The sequence below is a fragment of the Nasonia vitripennis genome, chromosome 5, assembly GCF_009193385.2.
Source record: "Nasonia vitripennis strain AsymCx chromosome 5, Nvit_psr_1.1, whole genome shotgun sequence".
NCBI lineage: Eukaryota > Metazoa > Arthropoda > Insecta > Hymenoptera > Pteromalidae > Nasonia > Nasonia vitripennis.
The window spans coordinates 15,336,085-15,356,573 of record NC_045761.1 but is presented as its reverse complement, the minus strand read 5'-3'; the positions used below and the strand labels follow the sequence as shown (position 1 = coordinate 15,356,573).

Here is a 20,489-nt window from a genome sequence, read left to right as displayed (position 1 = left end):
CTCGGTTGCAATAAGCATCGGCAACCGAGCAAGCAAGCAACTAGCAAGTGAGGATAGCAGATATAATGAGGATAACCTGTATAAGTATAGTACCTGTAACTTGCAGGACTTAGCTTTGTGTATATCTATTGGAATATTACGGAAGCCTGTACTCAAGTATGGCCCGCGGCATAAGACCATGTCATCTGCATGGTGTGCAAGAGAAAATCGCGCGGCGTATAGGTATACCCCCCCATGGCCGCATATGCGATCAGACGATGGCGCCACCGTCCGTTCGACTTCTATATATTTGCTCCTCCTATCCGTCGTTCCGTCGCAGCAGCAGCTGCTCTGTACGTACGTGCTATCTGCTCTGCTGCTGTGCTGCACTACGAGTGATACGCATACGACTACACTCCACAGGCTACACCTACAGTTACGCTTATAACTATATATACAGCCTATAGCTTTGGTGGTTATAGTTTTAGTGGAAGCAGAGGAGAGACTGAGAGAGTGGTCTAGTGGAGTGGACTTAACCGTCGGCAGCGCAGGCGGACTTTGCGGAGACGGACGTTCGAGCAGCAGCCGCCGATTTCAATGTAAATATTCCCGGATACACGACTTCTTACTCACACCGCTTTTTTTTCTACCGCTTCGACACATTCGCAAGCACATCTTGCCCCCCCTTTCGCCCGGTAAATAACCAGCAAATTCTACGAAAAAGGCTATCATACTCTTCTGGCTCGTCTCAATCTCCCTCATTCGGTCTCTTCCTTCTCTTCTCTTTCTTTTTCCGTTGGCTCCTATCTCTCTATGTGCATGTTTTTTTCGCCTCGGCTTTCATTTACCCTATTTACGCCGAGACTTTCTCGTCGTCGCTGATATCTTATCAACAGAAACAGGCAGGCAGATTCTTTCTTTACAGCTTGACTGAAGTCTTGCCCAACAGGGTAGAGACTGCCTATACTTATTTTCTTCAACTTTGCAGATATACCAAATACAGTTGATTGTTAGTTCAGTGTTTTTTTTTCTTTTACATCGATGAGCTTGCTTCAACACTTTACTTCTCATTGCCCGTATGCTTTCATACACGATCTTTCTTTTGACGCTTTTTATTGTTTACTTCTAGTCAGGCCTCTCTTAACAGTTCTACACTGTGATAGACAAATAAAGAGAGAACCTCTAGTTGGCTCATCTCATCTATTATTACGTTACTTTTTGCCTTCCAAAAGTCATGTGTCAGTGCATCATCACCTGTCATTTTTTGGCCAAGTCAAGCTAACGACTTGATTTCTAATTTTATGCTGGAGTTCTCTTAAAATTCTGTTTTACCTTGTTGAGCTTATGTAACAACCATAAACATTTTATGACTTACTTTCGAGAGTTGCTCAGACATTCCTTCCTTTTTTTGATAATGAAATTACTGCTCTTTGTCACACTGAATGTCGAATATTCCAATGATTGATGTAAATGTGAGAGCTCTGATAGTGCATGCTGCATATTTTACAGTTCTCTAAAATTAATACTATAGCAGCATTCTAATATCGCCAAGATTTTAAAGACTTGTTTTGTCTTACATAACAGATGATAGTGTGAGAAGAAACATCAACACCTGGATTTGCCACACTGTAGAATTTCATTAGAAACATACTTTTGGAACGCAGCAGGATAATAACTGCAACAATGAAGGTCGTGGCATTGATTAGTGGTGGCAAGGATTCTTGCTTCAACATGATGCAGTGCATAGCAGCAGGACATGATATTGTGGCACTGGCTAATTTATATCCAGTCGGAAAGGGTATTAGTAAAATAATAAACTTTTAACTAAATATACATTTTTTTCTGTTGAAAATGACTTTCCATATTTGATACTATCATTTTTCCAGATGAGTTGGATTCTTATATGTTTCAAACTGTTGGCCATCAAGGAGTGGAATTTATGGGAGAAGCAATGGGATTACCTCTGTACAGAGAACCAACTTTTGGAAAATCAAAAATGCAGGAAAAACATTATTTGCCAACAGAAGATGACGAAGTTGAAGATTTATATAGGCTTTTGAAAAAAGTCAAGGTATTTGTGGAAATAACCTGTGCTAGTACATCATATTGCAAGCAATTAATTATCAACTGAAGAAGTTAAAATATTTATTTTAGGACCGAGAAGATATTCAAGCTGTTGCTTCTGGGGCAATTCTCAGTGATTATCAACGAATACGTGTGGAAAATGTGTAATGCTTTAGCTGAGCTAATCAGATTTTGAATTAAACTTGACTTGCTAACAGCGAGATGGAAAATTTATTATAAATATTACTATTATTCTTGATTTTTAGGTGTAGTAGGTTGGGCTTAGTGTCTTTATCATACTTGTGGAGGCGAGATCAAGAGCAACTGCTGAAAGAAATGATCGAGTGCTCTGTAAATGCAGTTATCATAAAAGTTGCATCATTGGGTTTAGAACCCAGGCATTTAGGAAAATCAATCTCCGAGATGCAGCCACATCTCGCCAAAATGGTAAGTAAACGTCTCAATGACCAATCAATTCCAATATTCTCAACGTTAACTAGAAAACTTTTTCACTATTACTATAATATGTGTATAGTGCATGCATCAATTGCAAATTCTTATAATCTCTAATTCAGAGATAAAGTAAATATGTATATTATGTTTTTATGTTTTAGAAAGAAAAATATGGTTTAAATGTATGCGGAGAAGGAGGAGAATATGAAACATTTACTTTGGATTGCCCTTTGTACATTAAGAGTATCGTTATGTAAGTAATATTATTAAACAATGAGAAATCTAACGTTTTCATCTAAAAAATTATGTTTTTTCAGAGATGAATATGAAAGTGTGGTGCACTCAAATGATGAAATAGCACCGGTTGGATACCTGAATTTCAAAAAGATTCACCTACAAAATAAAAATGTTTGTATCAACTCATTTCAATCAAAAGTTCAAATTTGCACTTTATATCTAATGAATGCTAATTGTTCCAGAGTGGTATAGAAAATTTGACACTTCAAGAAAGACTGAAGAACATTGCGGTAAAAACTCCACTTGACTATATTTCCGAAATAGTCGGACCAGATTTACAAGACGGATGTAATCTGTCCGATGACGAAAATGATGAACAGGAGAAAGATAATAAAGACTTACAAACGACAAATAGTGGTATGACATTAAAAATATAGAGGAAATTTTTCTGTATCACAATGGAAGTTTTCATCATTAAATTACCTTTCAATGATTACTAATGAGTGCTTCACGAGTCTTTAGATTTGTTTGATCAAATCAAATATTTGCTTTGTATAATCAAATGTTCATTCTTACTATTCTTCGGGATGCCATGAAACTTGTTATAGCAGTAGCCTCTTTGTAGATAAAATAAAACCTTAGCGATTTGAAATGTGCTTACTGTTAACACAATCTAAACTTCTAGGTCAACTTAATCCACCAAGCTCTATGGAAACAGCATACGAGGAAGAAGAATATCCTAATGTTCCAGCTGTTAACAAAAACCAAACTGGCTGGTACTGGTTTGGTAGCATCGTTGGTAAAAATCCAGAACCAAAGCTTGCTATGGCTGAAGCATTAGATAGTTTAATTGGTAATTTAAATAATTGTATATTCTAATTTTTTTTGTAATTCTGTTTTGTAATCTCGAATAAATAATACAAAATTACTTGTATTATACAGATCTAGTCATAAAAGAAAACCTAGAAATAACCGATCTAGTTGCGGTGACAATGTTTTTAAAGGATTTATCAGCCTATGCGGACATAAACGAAGTTTACGTGTCGAAGCTTGCAAAAGTCAATCCTCCTGTTAGAGTGTGTACAGAGATCCCTATTAATTTTCACGTTGTTTTGGATGCACTAGCGTATAAAAAACTTGAAGAGGACGAAAGAAGCGATAAAAAAGTGCACAAAAGACACACAATGCATGTTCAGAGTATAAGCCATTGGGCGCCTGCAAATATTGGACCTTATTCACAAGCCGTTCGAGTAAGTAAATAATGCGTTTATACCAATTTGTGTGATGTACCGCACTTACTGATGAATACTGTGAGATATTTTTTTAATTCATAGCTGATATCAGAGATTTTAAATTTCGTTTTATTTAAATATTATTAAATATATGAATGATAGTAATAATTTATAATGTAGCGTTTTAATTTTTAATACCATAGCTTGTAGATTTTGCAGAAAATTGATATTATTATTTTGAAAAAATATTCAAACTATTGCTCCGTATTTATTTTTACTATAAACTTTTTTTATTATTTAACGTTTTACAAACATTTTTTTAGGTTTATACATATGATACATTATGTAATTTTTTTTTACATTAATACAAACATTCTGTAAAATTTAGAATTTATGGAAAAATTGTATTTACTACTGTAACAAAGTACGAAACAATGGGAGTAATATATTTATCAATTTAAGATTAATTACTATTTATCAAGAAATAAATTTCATTCTAATCACGCCATCAGAGTAAAACTGATTCCGAGAAAAGATATAATGGTTTTCTCGAATTTTATCGCCTGACTGAAGACGCTGACCATCTGTTATTTCAGTTAAAAAATTGAACTCTTTCTAAATTTTGCATCATTAATCGCTGACCGTTTCGAACGTTTATTACTTTTGATGTACCTTGCTCTATAGTTAATTAATTAAATTTTCTCAAACAGCTAAATCTACTTTGATTGTATCAATTATGCCTTTACATAATACAACATTTGAATTAGAATAATAATGGATCGAATTATTGTTTCAAACAGGTCGGGGACATAATTTCGGTTGCAGGCCAAATTCCTTTAGTACCGGGTAACATGGCAATCCTGGATTCGAACATCAAGCGCCAGTGTCGATTAACGTTGAGACATATCAACCGTATCGTCAAGGCGATGGATTCGAACACTGAACTAAGGCATATAGTCCAGGGAATTTGCTTCCTTACGCATCCGAGCTTCATCCCGGCTGCGCGCAAGGAGTGGGAAAAGCGCACCAACAATGCGATCGTCGATTACGTCGTTGTCTCGAGTTTACCTCGTGGCGCCCAGGTTGAGTGGTGCGTGTGGGCGCATCGCGACAACAATAGATTTGAGTGTAAGTCTATTATTAGTCCTTAACTGTCTTGTATTAGACCGTACGATCATTTTTCGCTGCCTTTATTTTCAAATATTGCGCTTAATTACTCAAGGATTCTTCCGTTATTTCTGTATCTTATTTGTTTAACTACATTTAATACACAGATGAGGAGACTGGCAAGTGTGTTGGCAATTTCAAGGTTGCTATCAGACGGAGGTGGAACTACGAGAATAACGTTTCTGCGATTGTTTGTTACCTATCGACTGGTGAGTTACATACAATATTCGATTCTCCTTCGTTCTATTCTTATCATAGACTTAATTTGGGCTTCGTACCATGATAATATTTCACTGAATACTTATAGGCTCATCAAACTCAACCGGCAATCTGACGACGGAGACTAATATCTCATCGGCGGACTTCACGCTGCCAGAGCTTGTCGAGGCCTTTGAGTACTTGCTGTGCAAGCTGACAAAGGGTTCGCAAGCTGAAAATCCATCGTGCAACCTGCGGATCTTCTACAAGGTCGGCAGTCTGTCAGGGCCTAGCTTCATCCAGCAAGCTTTAAGACACTTTGACAGTCGCAACCTTGTTACGACCATCATACCCACGCGGCATCTGCACAACTTCAGTACCTTCCTATCGGTCTGTGGCATCAGACACGAGTAGACACTCACCCACTTACTCACTCACTCTATGAACGAGCAGCAGCAACGATGATGATGATGACAATGCCCGATTTTTCATATTTGTCAATTATATCGAGAGTGAATCAATATAAAGTCGCGTCCTTGCCGAACGGCACAGGCAGCACCGGTCTCATATTATCCATAGACTATTTGAAACTCGACTTTGATTCTATTGGTATGAAAATGCAAGATGCTTTGATTGTAATTTTGCGGCCCTACATATTAGCCCAAAACTGGCCAGTCTTTGTTTAAGACATTTTTGTTCTACTATTTCTATGTAGAAACTTTAATCATATATGCACCTTCCGCTGTTTTAAGTTACCAAAAGTACTTAAAAACATGTGTTGTTATAAGGTTTAGCCATAGAAATAAGGATTATTTTTTTAATAATATGAAAAGTGAACTCTTGAGATCCTTTCTGTGCATGTTCACTTTATTTATAAGATATATATTAATTAAACGCCAGCTTTTTTATTTTAAATTTAGAGTATCTGCTGAGCATGACAATATTTAATGTTTAACGTCAGTCAGTTCTTTAAAATAATTTTCATTTATAAAATCCTAATGAATTTTTCGACAACTTTTTTTTTTAATAATGATAACATTTTTATACAGAAGTTATAAAGAAAAGATAATTAACTTTGCTGTTCAAGTTATTTTTGATGCATGACTTGAAAAGCACTGCTTTACTTAAAGAAATTAAATTATGTCAGTCACGTTCTATTATAAATAAGTCAAAACGGTTTAGCCATCACCAAAAAGATTCTTTTATTATTAAAGAATCATTGAAAATAACGTGATTTCGATTTCACTCAACAAAATTTTTGAATTGATAAAAAAAGTTAATATTTTTATTTTTGTGATTGGGTTTAATACGCAGTAATCAAAAGTAGTAATAATTAAATATTTTATCATCATTTTAATATAAGGCAACAGTGTAATTTGTTTAAAAACATTGACTTATTAAAAATCACTATTATTTTAGGGATAACGTTTGAATATTCCTTTACCTCTTTTGATTCTGTAAATTTTAATGTAGAAATATGAAGTTAGTGAAATTCAAATCAGATATTATTTCTGAAATTAGACTACCTGTGCGGTTCGGTGGTACTGCACTCGATATTCATTAACGATGCATGTATAAATATCTTTTACATTTTTGCCTAGTCAACGGGTCGAGTGCAATCCTGTAAAGGCCGTCCCGTTAGTGTTAAGTGCTCTGAATGATGCGATCCATTTATGTAAAAATTTGTACAACACTTTCACGCATTCATACGCAACCTCATTATGTTATGGGTCATCTTGTTCTGCTGATATATCTTTCTTTTTTAATACACACACACACACACACACACACACACACACTTGAATGCTGCGATTTGCGCGGAATGTTATTATTGCGTGTTCACTGTCTAATTTGTATAAAGTAAAAGGAAAATTTTGTCAAGTTTTGTCAGTACTGGTGAGCAACGAATAGAAATTTCATAATCGATATCGTGTTATCACGTAAACTTTATTAGGTTTCGTTCGTGAAAGAAAGGATTTCAATGTGCAACACCATTCTGATGTATGATGAAAAGTGACCTTGTCTTAAACAAAATAAACAGATCTACGACTACTTTAATTCAGAGAACGAAAGGTTGATTGTTTTTTGCACTTTGGTCTGCGTTTAAACTCGTGTGTTTTAGTGGAGTATCTTCAAATTATTATAAGAGAACTTAAGTGAGAAAATGGGAGGGCGTAAGAGGGATTGAAATGTGAGAATGATAGAGATTAAAAAAGGAATTTTCTTGAAAAGTTTGTTATTCATCTTTATCATGTACATAATGCAAAGTAATGTAAAATGCTCTTATACGTGTAATAAATCGAATAAGATCGCTTATATACCTCAAAGATAAATTCGTTCTTGTTAAGTGCGAGGAGATCGTGTAAGTAATAGTCGGAAATTTACTGAAAAGCATTAGTTTGTATAAATAATGATGGAATATAGACTACTATAAAAGAAGACAATGTGATTACGAGAAGAATATGCTACAATTTATGTGATGTGATTGCTAAGTAAAAAATATTATAAATATGTATAGGATATGAAGATAAATGAAAAAATCTACTTAGATTTACAAAAAAAGAATACTAAATTCAGATATTATTGCCAAGTGGTATATATTTTTTGAAAAATATGGGATATTCTTTATTTATATTGATAAAAAAAAAAAAACAAATTGATTTTAATTGACGAATCGAAAGGTAATAAATACATGTAGGGATTCGTCAAAAGAAGCAGAATGAAAGTGAATTGAAGCGTTACGTGTTTTTCATTGTTACTTGTATTTATTGAAACGTCTCAAAGTTCCTCAATAAAAAACGCCTAAAATTTACAATTGTTCGCCTGCTTAATTAAAAACTGAATAATGGATGGATCACATAGCGGTGATCTTTCAACATCAATCGTTTAAGCCTTATATTTAACATTTTTTGCTCCTACATGTGAGGCTATTTATAATGCAAATTACAACCTCATGCAACTATAATCTAACAAAGATTTTACAAGGTCTGTTGGCGAAAAGCACACCACAGGTACACCCATGAAGTTTAAAAAAATGTTTTTCACAATATTCCACTACACAATATCCATCACACTTTTGTCTCTGCCAACTGATACTTGTCCTTAGCTTAAGAACCAGTTTAGTTCTGGCGTAGTCCTTGCCTTTATTTTGTATTTTACACTTTAAATGTCGAATTCAACTACGTTTTGAATGTCTTAGATATCAGTGGTTTCGCCAAGGGTTGTCTGTTTGGAGAACAAAACTCGCACAAATAATTTTTCTTATCAATTATCAGCTCCTTGGTTTCCACGCAACCTGAAATCATAAAACAATTATATTTTTATATAACTTTCAGATTCAAATCACATTATTGGTAAAGCATGTGTAAGTAATATTTTTTCATCAAACAAAAAAAGTAGGTAATAGAAAAAAAATTTATTCTCAGTTTTATTTGCATTTTCTTATACCGATTCTCGCAAATCCGTTGAATTAGTAGTATAAGTTCATATAGAAATATTTTGGTGTGAACTTATAAATTTCACATGCACGCACATAGTAAACACGCGCACGCGCGACCTTTTATACCATGTGCAAAGTGGATAAATTGCAAGGAGTTGAAGATATTATGAATCAGCATGAAACGTATCTTAAAATTATATAAATTTAATTTTAATAACCAGATATTTTTTATAAGAGTGACACAATTTGCGGCATATCACATTTTTCTACTGAAGCATAATACTTATGACAATGAAGTGCAAGAGGCAAAGAGCACTTGGTTGTATGAGCGTATAATGAACATTTAGTGATGAAAAGCCTTGTATTGGAAAATTCGATTGATTCTGGCGTACATATACATACATATTCAAAGAATTTACAATTACCCTAAAACGAACAAATACAAGTTAATTGCTTAATAAATGAAATATTTTTTAAGAAACAGCTGATTGTATGTTCTGAAAATTGAAAGTATCAGGGAAATGGTGAATGATAACATTATTTTTACCCAAGTGCAGGTATTTGTCACATGCTCCGCAATGCACTAGATTTGGTTCCAGGTCAAGTCGTGGGGCGTTATGACAGCGACTGCAGTGCGGGCAATAGCGACCTTTTCGCCACAGCCTTGTTACGGTGAAAATGAGTTTTAAGTGTTAGTGAGATGAAAATACGCACTATATAGCTTCAGAGTTTATTTTAATTTTTCATTAAGCACAGTAAGCCACATTCAGTTTATGTACGCTCACGTTGACAATTTCGAAATATTGATTATTTATGACTTTTCATGCAAATTTTAGAAAATTTCCATAACTGGAAAGAAATAATTCTAACAGAATGATTAATCGGAAGTAATAACTTAATAATAAACAATAATATTAAAATGCGTAGACTTTATTAAAATTGAAATATTTTACGTTGAATTTCTGAATCTAGAATCAAGAAATTGTAGGATGAAATCTAAGAATTGAAAAAATTTTAATTTGGAATTGAACCAATATGGTTCGTTTTAATATTAATTAGTAGTTTCAAATAGAAATTTTAATTTGTATAATGAATGGAAGTAAATCTATTTTTAATAGTAAATAAATGGATAAAAAGCATAGCAAGTACATTAATGAAATAGCGAAAATATCAAATAAGCTTGAAGGTATACATAATCATTTGTAAAGTAACCAAATTACTAAATGTTCCACCACTGTGCTACATTTTGTTTGAAATTGGAACACTTAAGCAAGTAAAAAAAAAGATTAGTCAAGGCCTGCAAGCTTAGTTATGTCCGAAGCTTCCCATATAAATGCAAAATAAAAGCATTACATCCCAAATTATAGAATAGAAATTAATAATTAAAGTACTTTGAACTTACTTTGAACAGGGTACGCAGAATGTCGAAACGTATACTCGGGTATTTTTATCGGCTTTCTTGTACTCGTGTTGCCATTGAGCGACACTGTTCCTATCAGAGTTTGCACCACCAGGTTCTTTGGATCCACAGTTTGCGCAAACTGCGCACTCCTGGCAATGCCACCTACCCTGCGGTACCCTTCTCAGTCCCACGCAGTAAATATGGTATCTAAGCATCAAGTGCATAAATGTAACAATCTTTTTAAATATCCGTATATTTATTTAATGACTAACACATTTGTAATAGCCTACCCTCTATCACACATATCACAGAAGAGCATCTTATCCTCATCAGCGGGATCATGACACTGTGCACACGTTTTACAGTCGGTGCACTGCCAGGCATACGCACGAATGTGAGGCACCATGTCTAACGTTAAGTCTATGCAGGAGGGATGAACGTTACCATTGCAGGTACCGCATTGAATAAGAACCTCAGGTCGGTTGCTTTTGTTCAGATGGTTCAGACACATCTTACATTTGATATCTGACTGGATAGCGAGTTCCATGTCGACTTCGTCCATCGTCGATTGTGAGCCCTCCGTATCTTGGGTACCTTCGCTCGAAGATGAGCTGCGTGAATCAGAGAAAAAAATTTCTGCAAATCTTTCGTGACGTTTGTCGATAAGTTAACTTTATTCCCCCCGCCCCTGCTGTGTAATCGATATGCCACTAATGTTACAATGTTTATAGCGAGCAGAACATTTTTAACGCACCTGGAATCGTCAGACGAGGAGTCGCTATCGCTATCACTTTGTGAACCTTCGGATTGGCTATCAAACTTTCTCTCGTTCGGACGCATCGGTCCATATAGAACCGTGTTCAATGGATAATACCTTTTAAATCATCAAGTTTCACAAATTAAATGCTAGAAATCAACGAATTTTGTATTGTAAGTATGTTAAATGTACCTAAGCTCAGCTGGCGTATACTCCCTGTAATAGTCAGTATACTGTCCGGGTATGAGTGCGACGGGGTAGTGGCTGCCTCTCTTAGATGGGTCAAACTTAATGGCTCGTTTCGGCATATGTACGGTAAAGGTCTGTAAGTCAAGACTGCACCTTCGGTTCTCGCGACGTGCCTTGTTTAGTCCCAAATTCCAATTTAAAGCCGATTGCATAGCCATCTCCGCCAGATCTATTCTGTTGCGTTCAGCGTTGGCAGCAGCTGACAGTTCCTTTTGTTTTTTCGAGTGTTCTTTTGCAGCTTTTTCGCGCATGTGTTTGCGATATTCCTCATACTGTTCTGGGAAGTCGCTGCACATTATGTCAAGTACTTCGGAGCTTGAAACTGCTGTGAGGCCTGCAAAACAATTTAAAAGTGAAATTTCTAAAATTTCCAGAACTAATTCTTTAAAGAATAAAATTAGTTTACTTACCCATATCGCACATAGATTCACTGACAAGTCCGTTTTCTCTAAGGAAATTGCGCTCCTCCATATCCACCATCCGTCTTTTAAGGTCCGGATATTTCCTTTTGAAGCTTTTGACTCCCAAATATTGGGATATTTGTTCCTGAATCATGAAGGTCTCGGCGCGCGTAGCGGCTGATCTGGCTTCATCATCCTTGGGTGGCCATTCATACTCGGCGATCTTTTCGACAGTGAACGGTCCTTCATCTGGGTCGAGATTGATCTCCATGCGCCGGATCTTTACCTTAACCTTCTCCGACTCTGTCGTTGCTGTACTACCTTGTGACTCCTCATTTAGCAGCCCTGCCTCTGACGCACCTGCGATCATTCGTTATTGTAAATAGTCCAGATTATTCACATTTCAGTTATAGTTTGCTAAATTCACAATTTTATTTAGATCGATAACACGGCATCTGAGTTAGTCTGCACAGCAAACTCTTTGAACTGACACAGGGAAGATCGTTCAGAAGACAGACTTTACTTTGGGAGAAAAAGTTCTATTTATAGTCGCCTGTCGTTGGAGCTCTACCAATACTTTTCACTCATTTTGACTATTAAATGTAGCCAACTTTTTTTTAAATTGTTTCAAAGCACAAGGATGTATTATCCAATTTATCATTAAAGTCTAGAAATTAACTTAAGAATTAATTAGTAAATGAAAAAAAAAGTTAAAGTTAATTTGTTGCAATAATATAGTTTTTTTTTTAATCGTACAGAGATTTGTTTATTATATCTTCAATATACGATAGTAACACATCAAATAGATTAGAAATAATTAGTGAAATTAGCATATCCCTACCTGGAACCGAGATATTTCTAGCTGGTGTTTGTGATCTGGAACAGGACTCTGCGCTCATTCTGGTCTCTTCGTCTATAACAGTCAATGTAGACATAGTAGATTCAGTCCTCGCAGCCGTAGATTCGATTGAAACCTTCCTAATAGCAGGTGCAAGCCAGTTTTGATGTTGCTGTCCGGATAAATCGTTTCTATTGGGTATCATTTCGTTGTGCTCATTGAGTACGACTATCTCATTCTGCTGTTTGTCTTCTTCTTCGGTTATTTTAATGATGATTGTATCCGATTTTTCGATTAGTTGATCCGTCCCTTCGACTTCTGTTACCTCTTTATCACTGATTGATGGTAAAGATGCGTTGGTAGACAAATGTGACGCTGACGCTGGAACTTCAGATAATTTAAGTTTTTCTGCAACATTTTTAGGAAGATCTCGATGTATCTCAACTTGGACTTTCTTCTGTAATTTGAAAACAAATTTTAAAACATAGTACATCAAGCAACGGTAATAATTATTGATAACTCAAATTTAATAATGTACTTAGTGATGATATACCTGATGAGGGGGCATTTCAGAAATCGTTAGTGTGTTGTCAGGAATTTGCACAAATTCAACTTTTTTATTTCGCTCGGTAGGCTTCGATACACCTATAATTCTTTCGAGTGTAGGCTGGTTTAGAGCTTTGAATAATTCCGGAGAGGTTTCAATGGGCAATTTTTCTAGGGAAATGACAGCTGTTGTTGCGTTTTCAATTGCAGTTAGATCCTGTTCTATTCGCTGTTTTTTCATTGGTATGTCGATAGTATCATTTTTTCTCTTTCCACGACCTGTAATTAATTAATGTTTTTTTTACTACAAATTAAAAAATTGCAAATCAATCACAATCATGGCAATAAGAGCCATGTCAAGCTTTATAGCCGGGCATTGGATTGTTAAGTATGTATTATATTAATTCATGATTGGAGTATTACTGTTTATTCAAACCAATTTAATATTGTTTGGCTAGATTCCCGACTGTAGAATGATTTTATCAACAGTGCAGTACGTAACTAAAAAATTCTCATCGACGCTTCGTGACACTGACAATTAAAATAAGAATTCGATTAAGAAAATGAAAAAACTTACCTCTGCCCCTGCCTCTTTTTGGTGGTGCATAGCTCTTCTGACTTCTGCAAGTTCTTCTGGGCCTCTCGCTACTCTCACCAGCACCAGGCAACTGCTGCTGAAGTTGATGAAGATTCATCCGATCATGAATTTGTTGCTGGAACATAGGCATGGGTGGCTGATCAAGACTCAACGGATCGCGTTGCAGCTCAAACTGTTCCTGGAAGCCAGACATATTGATGTTGACAGCAGATGCAGCGGCAGCGTTTCTGCGAGGACGGCCCCGTTTTTTTGGGACCTTCACCAAAGATTTGATAGAAGGAACTTCATCAATTATCATGATGTCCTGACTGGAATTAGAGTTCTCGTTGACGATTATCAGTTCAGGTTGAGGCTCTATTATCTCGCAGTCAGAATTCAAGGGCGAAGAAGAAGATGGGTCCGATCCAGCGTTTAGAGTATGTTTAAGACGATCACCCATCAATTTATCACCTGTTGATAGCGAGCAGATCTGAAAAAAGTTAAGTTTGTAAATTTTATTAATTTATAGGAACATTTTTAGGAACATTTCCACACGTTTGTGTTTTTTATGATTTTTGCAATGTGCATAAGATAAAAGATTATCAAAGTGCATATAACTGCAAATCTCGATGAAACTTACAACTAATAAATAGCAATCAGCGTGAATGAATGAATAAAATTTGTTTTATAAAATGAATTTTTTGTTTTTTTACCTGAGTAATACTGATTTCTTGATTGATAACGTTCATCTGTTGTCGACTGATGTTGCTAGCATTTGGATCAAGCATTAACTTCTGCTGATCCTTTTTAACAGGAGACGCGATAGGCTGGATAGTGATGTCCGGTAAGATTTGCTTGATGTTAGCATCCATTTTGGTCTTTTTGCTTTCGACCGGTGAAATCGTAATTTCCTTCCGCTTGTTGTGCAAGTCCATCATCGCGGTATCAGCATGAGTAGATTGATTCTTCGCTGATTCGATCGACCCATCCGAATGGATCTTTTTCGAGATGTCCGTATGAATAATTGAAGGTTCGCCGGTTTTCGAGAGTTTGATCTTCATACCGATGGGTAGCTCTCCTGATTTTCTCGCTGGTTCAATTGAAGAGTCATCTCGAATGACGGAAGCGTCACCCGACTTTGAGAGTTTAATTTTCATACCAATACCGACTTTCGCGCTTTCCTCGCCTAATGCTTCAATCTCCCTAATCTTCTTTGCATTTTCGGATTCTTCAATAGTTTCGCTGCTTATAATAGAGGCATTGCCGCTTTTGGATTTGGCAAGCTTGATCCTCACGCCCATAGGTGAATCTGTGCGTTTAAATGGTTCCTCCGTTCTGTCTGGTACGTCTTCCAGATACTCGTTAGACACAACTGAGGCATCTCCAGACTTTGATAATTTAATTTTCATACCAATCGGAGAGTCGGTGCGTCTTCCGCTATCTTGCATTTCCTCAACGTCTTGCTGAATTATCGATGCGTCACCAGACTTTGATAACTTGATTTTCATGCCGATTGACGGCGAGTCCTGCTTCTTCGTACTCGGAGCTTCCTGTAAATGTTCAAAATCAACGCATTTATTTAATTAAATACAAAAAGAAGAAAAAACGGACTTCGGTCGTAACGTACCTGAGCACCTTCTTTGGCATCCTTATGCCTCAACTTGCCTTCTATACTTTCCTTTGGACTGCTATCGTGCTGCACAATGGAAGCATCGCCGCTCTTTGACAGTTTGATCTTCATACCGATCGGCATTTCCGGTCTATATCCTTCCTCATGCTTTTGCATCTCATCGTGGCCTTTGGAACTTTCCACTACCGAGGCATCACCAGATTTGCTGAGCTTGATTTTCATACCCAGAGGCGAAGCCGAACTTGGTGAATCCGTATGCCACTGCGCTGTTTCCTCATCGTTATTTGGTATTATTGACGGGTGTCCTCCTTTAGAAAGTTTGAGTTTAATTTTACCGAGTTTTTGGCCAGGACTGTCATCTGGGTTGGGTGAATTTGCTGCGGAACGGATTTTCGGACTCTTGGGTGAACGTGGTTCTGAACACTCGGCTATCGCTGACTTCGCAATTTTTAGTATTATTCTTGGTGAGCCAATGTTTTCAGATTCTGGGTATTGTTGCTGCTGTTTTTCACTGTCTTTCTTGGGGGTATCAGTTATCTTGGGCTCACTGTATACTGAGAGTCTATCTGGAGATTCCAATCGCTGTTTTGCATCTTTTTGGATAAGTAAGCTTGCTCTGGGTGTGCTTGGAAGAGGTGGTGAAATCTCCGGAATCTCAATTTTTGGTGGTTCCTTGTAACGCTCATCAAGAAGTGATGCTTCAGGCAAGACACCTGGAGTTAACTTTCTTTGTCTTAGCAGCGGAACCTAAAATAGTTCACAATTAATTAATTTTTATTTTAACAGTTAAAAATGACTAAAAGAATACAATTACTAATTTATTACCTTCAAAGTATCCACGCCTGGAACTTCTGATAAAATGTCAAATGATTTAGTAGGCTTCATAGTAGCTAACAAATTATCAGTGGAAGGTAAAGCGCCAGATTCTGTTATATCTGTACTACCCAAATCAATTGATGTTTGCTCTGCACTTTCAAACTGATGGTCCAGTTGAAGCTTTTCTTTGCGTTCACTCTCTAATTTGGCTGCCTCGGAAATTATTTCAGCTTCAGATATTGCTATTGGATCTAACGTTGTTTCCGGCAAGTCTGATATATGTTCAGAAGCATTATCGCATATACTGTCATCCACAGCAACAAATATACTAGTATTACGTTCGTTAATGCTACTATCTTGTACAATTCTTGAATTCTGAATATCCTGCTCTTCAGATTCTTGTAAGAACTTGACAGCAGATTCAAGCTCTGATATCTCAGCTGAATCTTCGATATTAGCATCTTCAATATTAAGGAAAGCTTTTAAATGAGTTTCTGGTGCTTTCATATCTTCTGATTGTGCACCATTGTCTAAACTTAAAGCCACATTTGTATCTTCCTTCATCTCTCTACTTATATCATCCGGTTGTTCATTCATAGATGATGATTCATTGAACTCTTCAATATTGTCTACTGGAGTATGATTGCTATTAATTGTGTCATCTGGAACACAACTTTTATACAAATCATTGACAAATTTATCTGTGTGTCTGGGCGATTGACTTGATTCATCAAATATCAGTGATATTTCATCCTCTTTTCCTGTAGACTCAAATTTGTTATTTTCTTTTTCTTGATCAATTGATATTGATTCAGATTGTAAAGCATTAAGAATTGACAATGAGTCTTGAGATTTTTCATCTAAGGATTGAAAATCTATGTCTGGTAAATTTGAGGTATCTGAATGAGCAAAGTGAGCTGTTTCTTTGTTACTATTTTTTTCAGTATCTAGTGTTACATCCAAGACAGAACCTGAATTTTTTCCTACTTCATGTACAGCACATGGTGTAGGTTCTTGTGACTCTAAAACTTGCTCATTGTTACAAGTTTCATCAATCTTTTGATGGGCACCAGATTCTTCTAGAGACTTGCTATCAATAATATTTTCCATTTCAACTAATTTTTCCAGAGGGTCAGTTACCATGTGTTCTTCAGTCACATCATGAGAAATTGGTGAACTATCCCCATCTGGATCAAGAGATAAATTGATTTCTACCGGATCTTCAGTCTCGTCAGGTATTTCATGGTCTACATTTTCTTTAAATATTTGTCCTGTTTTAGTAGTTTCAATTTTATCTTTTTTTTCAATTTTAGATTCTTCTGGATTTCCTTCGTACTCTACCAAATCGGTATTCTTTGATATCTCATGCTCATCTAACACTAATGTTAGATTTCGATCTTCTTCCTGTGTTTCATGCGAAATAGTAGATGGAATATTTTGTACAAGTTCTTTAACTGTTGTTAACTCGTTGGCATGGATTACCAAATTATCTGTTTTGGTAGTTTTGGCAATGTTGAGAATGATACTCGAGTTTGGTAAACTTTCAACCAAATTGTCCCCTGTTTCTTTGATGTTTTCAGTTTCCTGCATAATAATACATTCTTTATCTACTTTATCATCAGTTTCTCTACTGAACAGTTTTTCATCAACAGGTACTTTCACATTTGTATCTTCTATTTCATTTTTATCATCAGAAGATACTGTAGAGGAAATAACAACTTGGTCATCATCACTTATTTTAGAATTATTTTCTGATCCTACGTTATCTATTATAGATTCAATAATTTTTAAATCTCCAATAACAACATCAGTATTTTCATTTTGAGAAGTTTCATTGGTTACTATTACAGCAGTTTTTTCTAAAATGTTAATATTTTCAACCACAGTATCGCGTAGTTCTTGCTTGTGTACATCAACATTTATTGCTTCTTGAACAGTCTCCTTATCATGTGCATCTGCAGTGATATTTGTACCCTCCAAACTCACTATATCCTGTTTCTTATCTGAATTTTCGGAATCTTCAAAACGTATAGAATCAACTTTTAGTTTTTCCTTGTGTGACACATCAGTTATTGCAGAACTGCTCGTTAATGAAACTTCAAAAACTTCTTTTTCGTGAGATACTTTAAAATCTCCATAAGAGTTTAGTTTTGTCTGATCCATTTCCAAAGTATTTATAATTTCAGGAACTGCAACATCTGATTTAGCAGTTACTTCACTAACACTGCTGACGATTTTTTCTACTTCATTGCCTGGATTCGTCATTTCATTGTTTTTGGTTTTAATTATTTTTGTATTGGAATCGCCGTCTCCTTCATCCACTATTTTTTCCTGCTCAATGTTACTATTTTCTGCTTCATTTTCTTTTACCAGTTCCATTGGAGTTTCTTCGGCCAAACTTTCTTGCAATAGTTTGTTAGCATCACTATGGCTTGCCTTTACATCGCTTTCCTTTTGAGGGAGGCAAGTATCAACAACACTTTGTATTTCTGTCACTTTATTGACAAAATCTTGTGGATCGTCACTTGCATCCATAGAATTTTGTTCATTTTTATTTTCTTTTAAAATTGTTTCAGTAATTTTAAAATTTTCGCTTTCCGTGTCTAATTTATTATCAAATGTAACGTCTAATTCTCTGGTTTCTGTAGGTAAATTTGATATGGATTCACTTTTATTGACCACAGAAACAAGTTCATAGTTTTTCATAGTTTCTAGTACATTTTCAGTATAGCCGATTTCAGTTTTATTTTCTGGACTTATAATTTGCTGTGCCTCTAATGTAGATATGCTTTGACTGTCTGAACAGACTTGGAATTCACGGGATTCATATTCTAGATTTATTAATGAAAAACTATTATTAACGCCTAAAGGTTCAATTGCACAATCTTCATCTACAGATTTCGAAGAAGTTGGATGTTCTATATTTTCTTTTTGACCCTTTGATGCATTATCAGATTTTTCATTCCCATGGTCCCCATCACTTGATTTTGATGCATCTGAAAATAATTAATGTAAATAATTTTAGTTAATCGGAGTAATTATTCGGACAACTTGGGGTCACGTAAATTTTCTGGAAAAATCTTGGAGTCAAGTAAATTTTTTTTTACTGTCACGGAAATAAGGAAAACACAAAGTTGGTATGATTGCTTCAGCACATCTGAGTGAAAAGATCAGTATATGCTAAAGCAACAGTACATAGATTTACTCTTTGCAGAAGAAAAATAAATTACAAGTCACTAAAAACGTTGAATCGGAAAAACTTTGTATTTTCTTAATTTATGTGGCTATACAAAAAAATTTACGTGTCTTGGAGCGTTTAGGTGACTAAGATTTTTCCAGAAAATTTACGTGACCCCAAGTTGTCTGAAAAATTTACGTGTCTCTAAGAATGCGACCAAAAAGCTATCCTTAGAGTCACGTAATTATGTGAATCTTGGTACGAATAACGACGTCCTTAGTTAATACATGTATGTATCTGAAGTTTCAATTTCAATTTACCATCCAGTAATTCTTGGTTATGACCTTCTGTTACTGATGTAGATATAAATTTATCAACTTTTGTAGAACTGTCTAAAATATCTTTCATCATTAAACCATCATCTGGTAATAAATCACCTTTATCATACTCAACTCCTGAATCACATGGGAAACTGGCAGTAAAGGATAAATCATCATTATCCAACTTGAAATCCTCATCGTTATCTTCTAGTTTCTGGGTGTCATCTTTAGTATCCGTTATGATCTTCGATAGAGCATCAATTTCACTTTCCAAGGTAGATTCAGTTCCTGCCTCAGATGGCATGCTTATGATATCATTAATATCCATAGTATTATTTTTATTTTCAGGATTAGTGTTAGATTCTTTAATTGTGAATCGACTAGCTGAATTATTTTGTATTTTATTGGTATCCTGTTTGTTTTCTTCTTTTTTTTCAGTTGAGCCTAAAAGACCCATTTCAGGACTGTTGAACAGGATGCCCAGGTTCACGTCCAGTTGTCATAGTAGCTTTTGAAACAAGACATAGTATTGAATAGATAATTTCACGGCATGTCTCCATTGGCAAGAGTATTAGACAGTCACAGTAATTAACTGTATTTAATCACTACTTAAATGCCCTAACGTTTTCGCATTTTATTGCTTGCTACACTGTACATAACCAAAGGTTTTTTTATTTTTTTCCTCGCGCAAAAGGTTGCTTTATATGTCTTTTCCGATAGTCGACTAATTACGCGGCGTAAAACATTAAATTTATCGAGACGTCAATTGAACAAGCTCGTTCATAACAAAATACAACAATAAAAACTGACGCCAAGACTTTCTGAAAACGACTCTGCATACATACAGACACAGCCATACATCAGCTGCATTTGTCGCAATGGAGTACGAGTAAGTAATGGACAGCGCCTTTGCGACGTTGCCAATTGTCATATACCTATATATCTTGTGCGGACATGATATGCGGCTTGTAAGCACTTTGAGGTTAGAACAAGAAAGCGGCAGTTT

At 35.6% G+C, this 20,489-nt stretch overlaps 2 protein-coding genes across 5 annotated transcripts; one reads left to right on the top strand and one right to left on the bottom strand.

The window, feature by feature from the left end:
- The first annotated feature begins 312 nt into the window (after positions 1 to 312).
- LOC100116698 (diphthine--ammonia ligase) lies at positions 313 to 7,769 on the top strand. The gene is made up of 13 exons (XM_008219288.4): positions 313 to 578; positions 1,564 to 1,777; positions 1,866 to 2,050; positions 2,134 to 2,207; positions 2,310 to 2,490; positions 2,658 to 2,749; positions 2,814 to 2,904; positions 2,976 to 3,150; positions 3,419 to 3,586; positions 3,676 to 3,983; positions 4,766 to 5,093; positions 5,240 to 5,341; positions 5,440 to 7,769. Exons 2-13 carry the CDS (start codon positions 1,663 to 1,665, stop codon positions 5,742 to 5,744), a joined length of 2,124 nt encoding a protein of 707 aa, XP_008217510.1. The 5' UTR covers positions 313 to 578; positions 1,564 to 1,662; the 3' UTR covers positions 5,745 to 7,769.
- A 306-nt stretch (positions 7,770 to 8,075) lies between these two features.
- LOC100116660 (extracellular matrix-binding protein ebh) lies at positions 8,076 to 20,383 on the bottom strand. Of its 4 annotated transcripts, none has more exons than XM_031932901.2 (14): positions 19,451 to 20,383; positions 15,995 to 18,981; positions 15,167 to 15,916; positions 14,253 to 15,089; positions 13,540 to 14,029; positions 12,970 to 13,241; positions 12,420 to 12,873; positions 11,588 to 11,938; positions 11,121 to 11,511; positions 10,926 to 11,045; positions 10,462 to 10,782; positions 10,172 to 10,378; positions 9,317 to 9,432; positions 8,076 to 8,625 (listed from the first exon to the last, which is right to left on the bottom strand). In XM_031932901.2, exons 1-14 carry the CDS (start codon positions 19,938 to 19,940, stop codon positions 8,510 to 8,512), a joined length of 7,902 nt encoding a protein of 2,633 aa, XP_031788761.1. In that variant the 5' UTR covers positions 19,941 to 20,383; the 3' UTR covers positions 8,076 to 8,509. The 4 variants fall into 4 exon arrangements, with proteins under 4 accessions (XP_031788761.1, XP_031788764.1, XP_031788763.1 ...); XM_031932903.2 differs by having other exon boundaries at positions 8,510 to 8,625; positions 19,601 to 20,383; XM_031932902.2 differs by having other exon boundaries at positions 8,510 to 8,625; positions 19,484 to 20,381.
- Between the last annotated feature and the right edge of the window lie 106 nt (positions 20,384 to 20,489).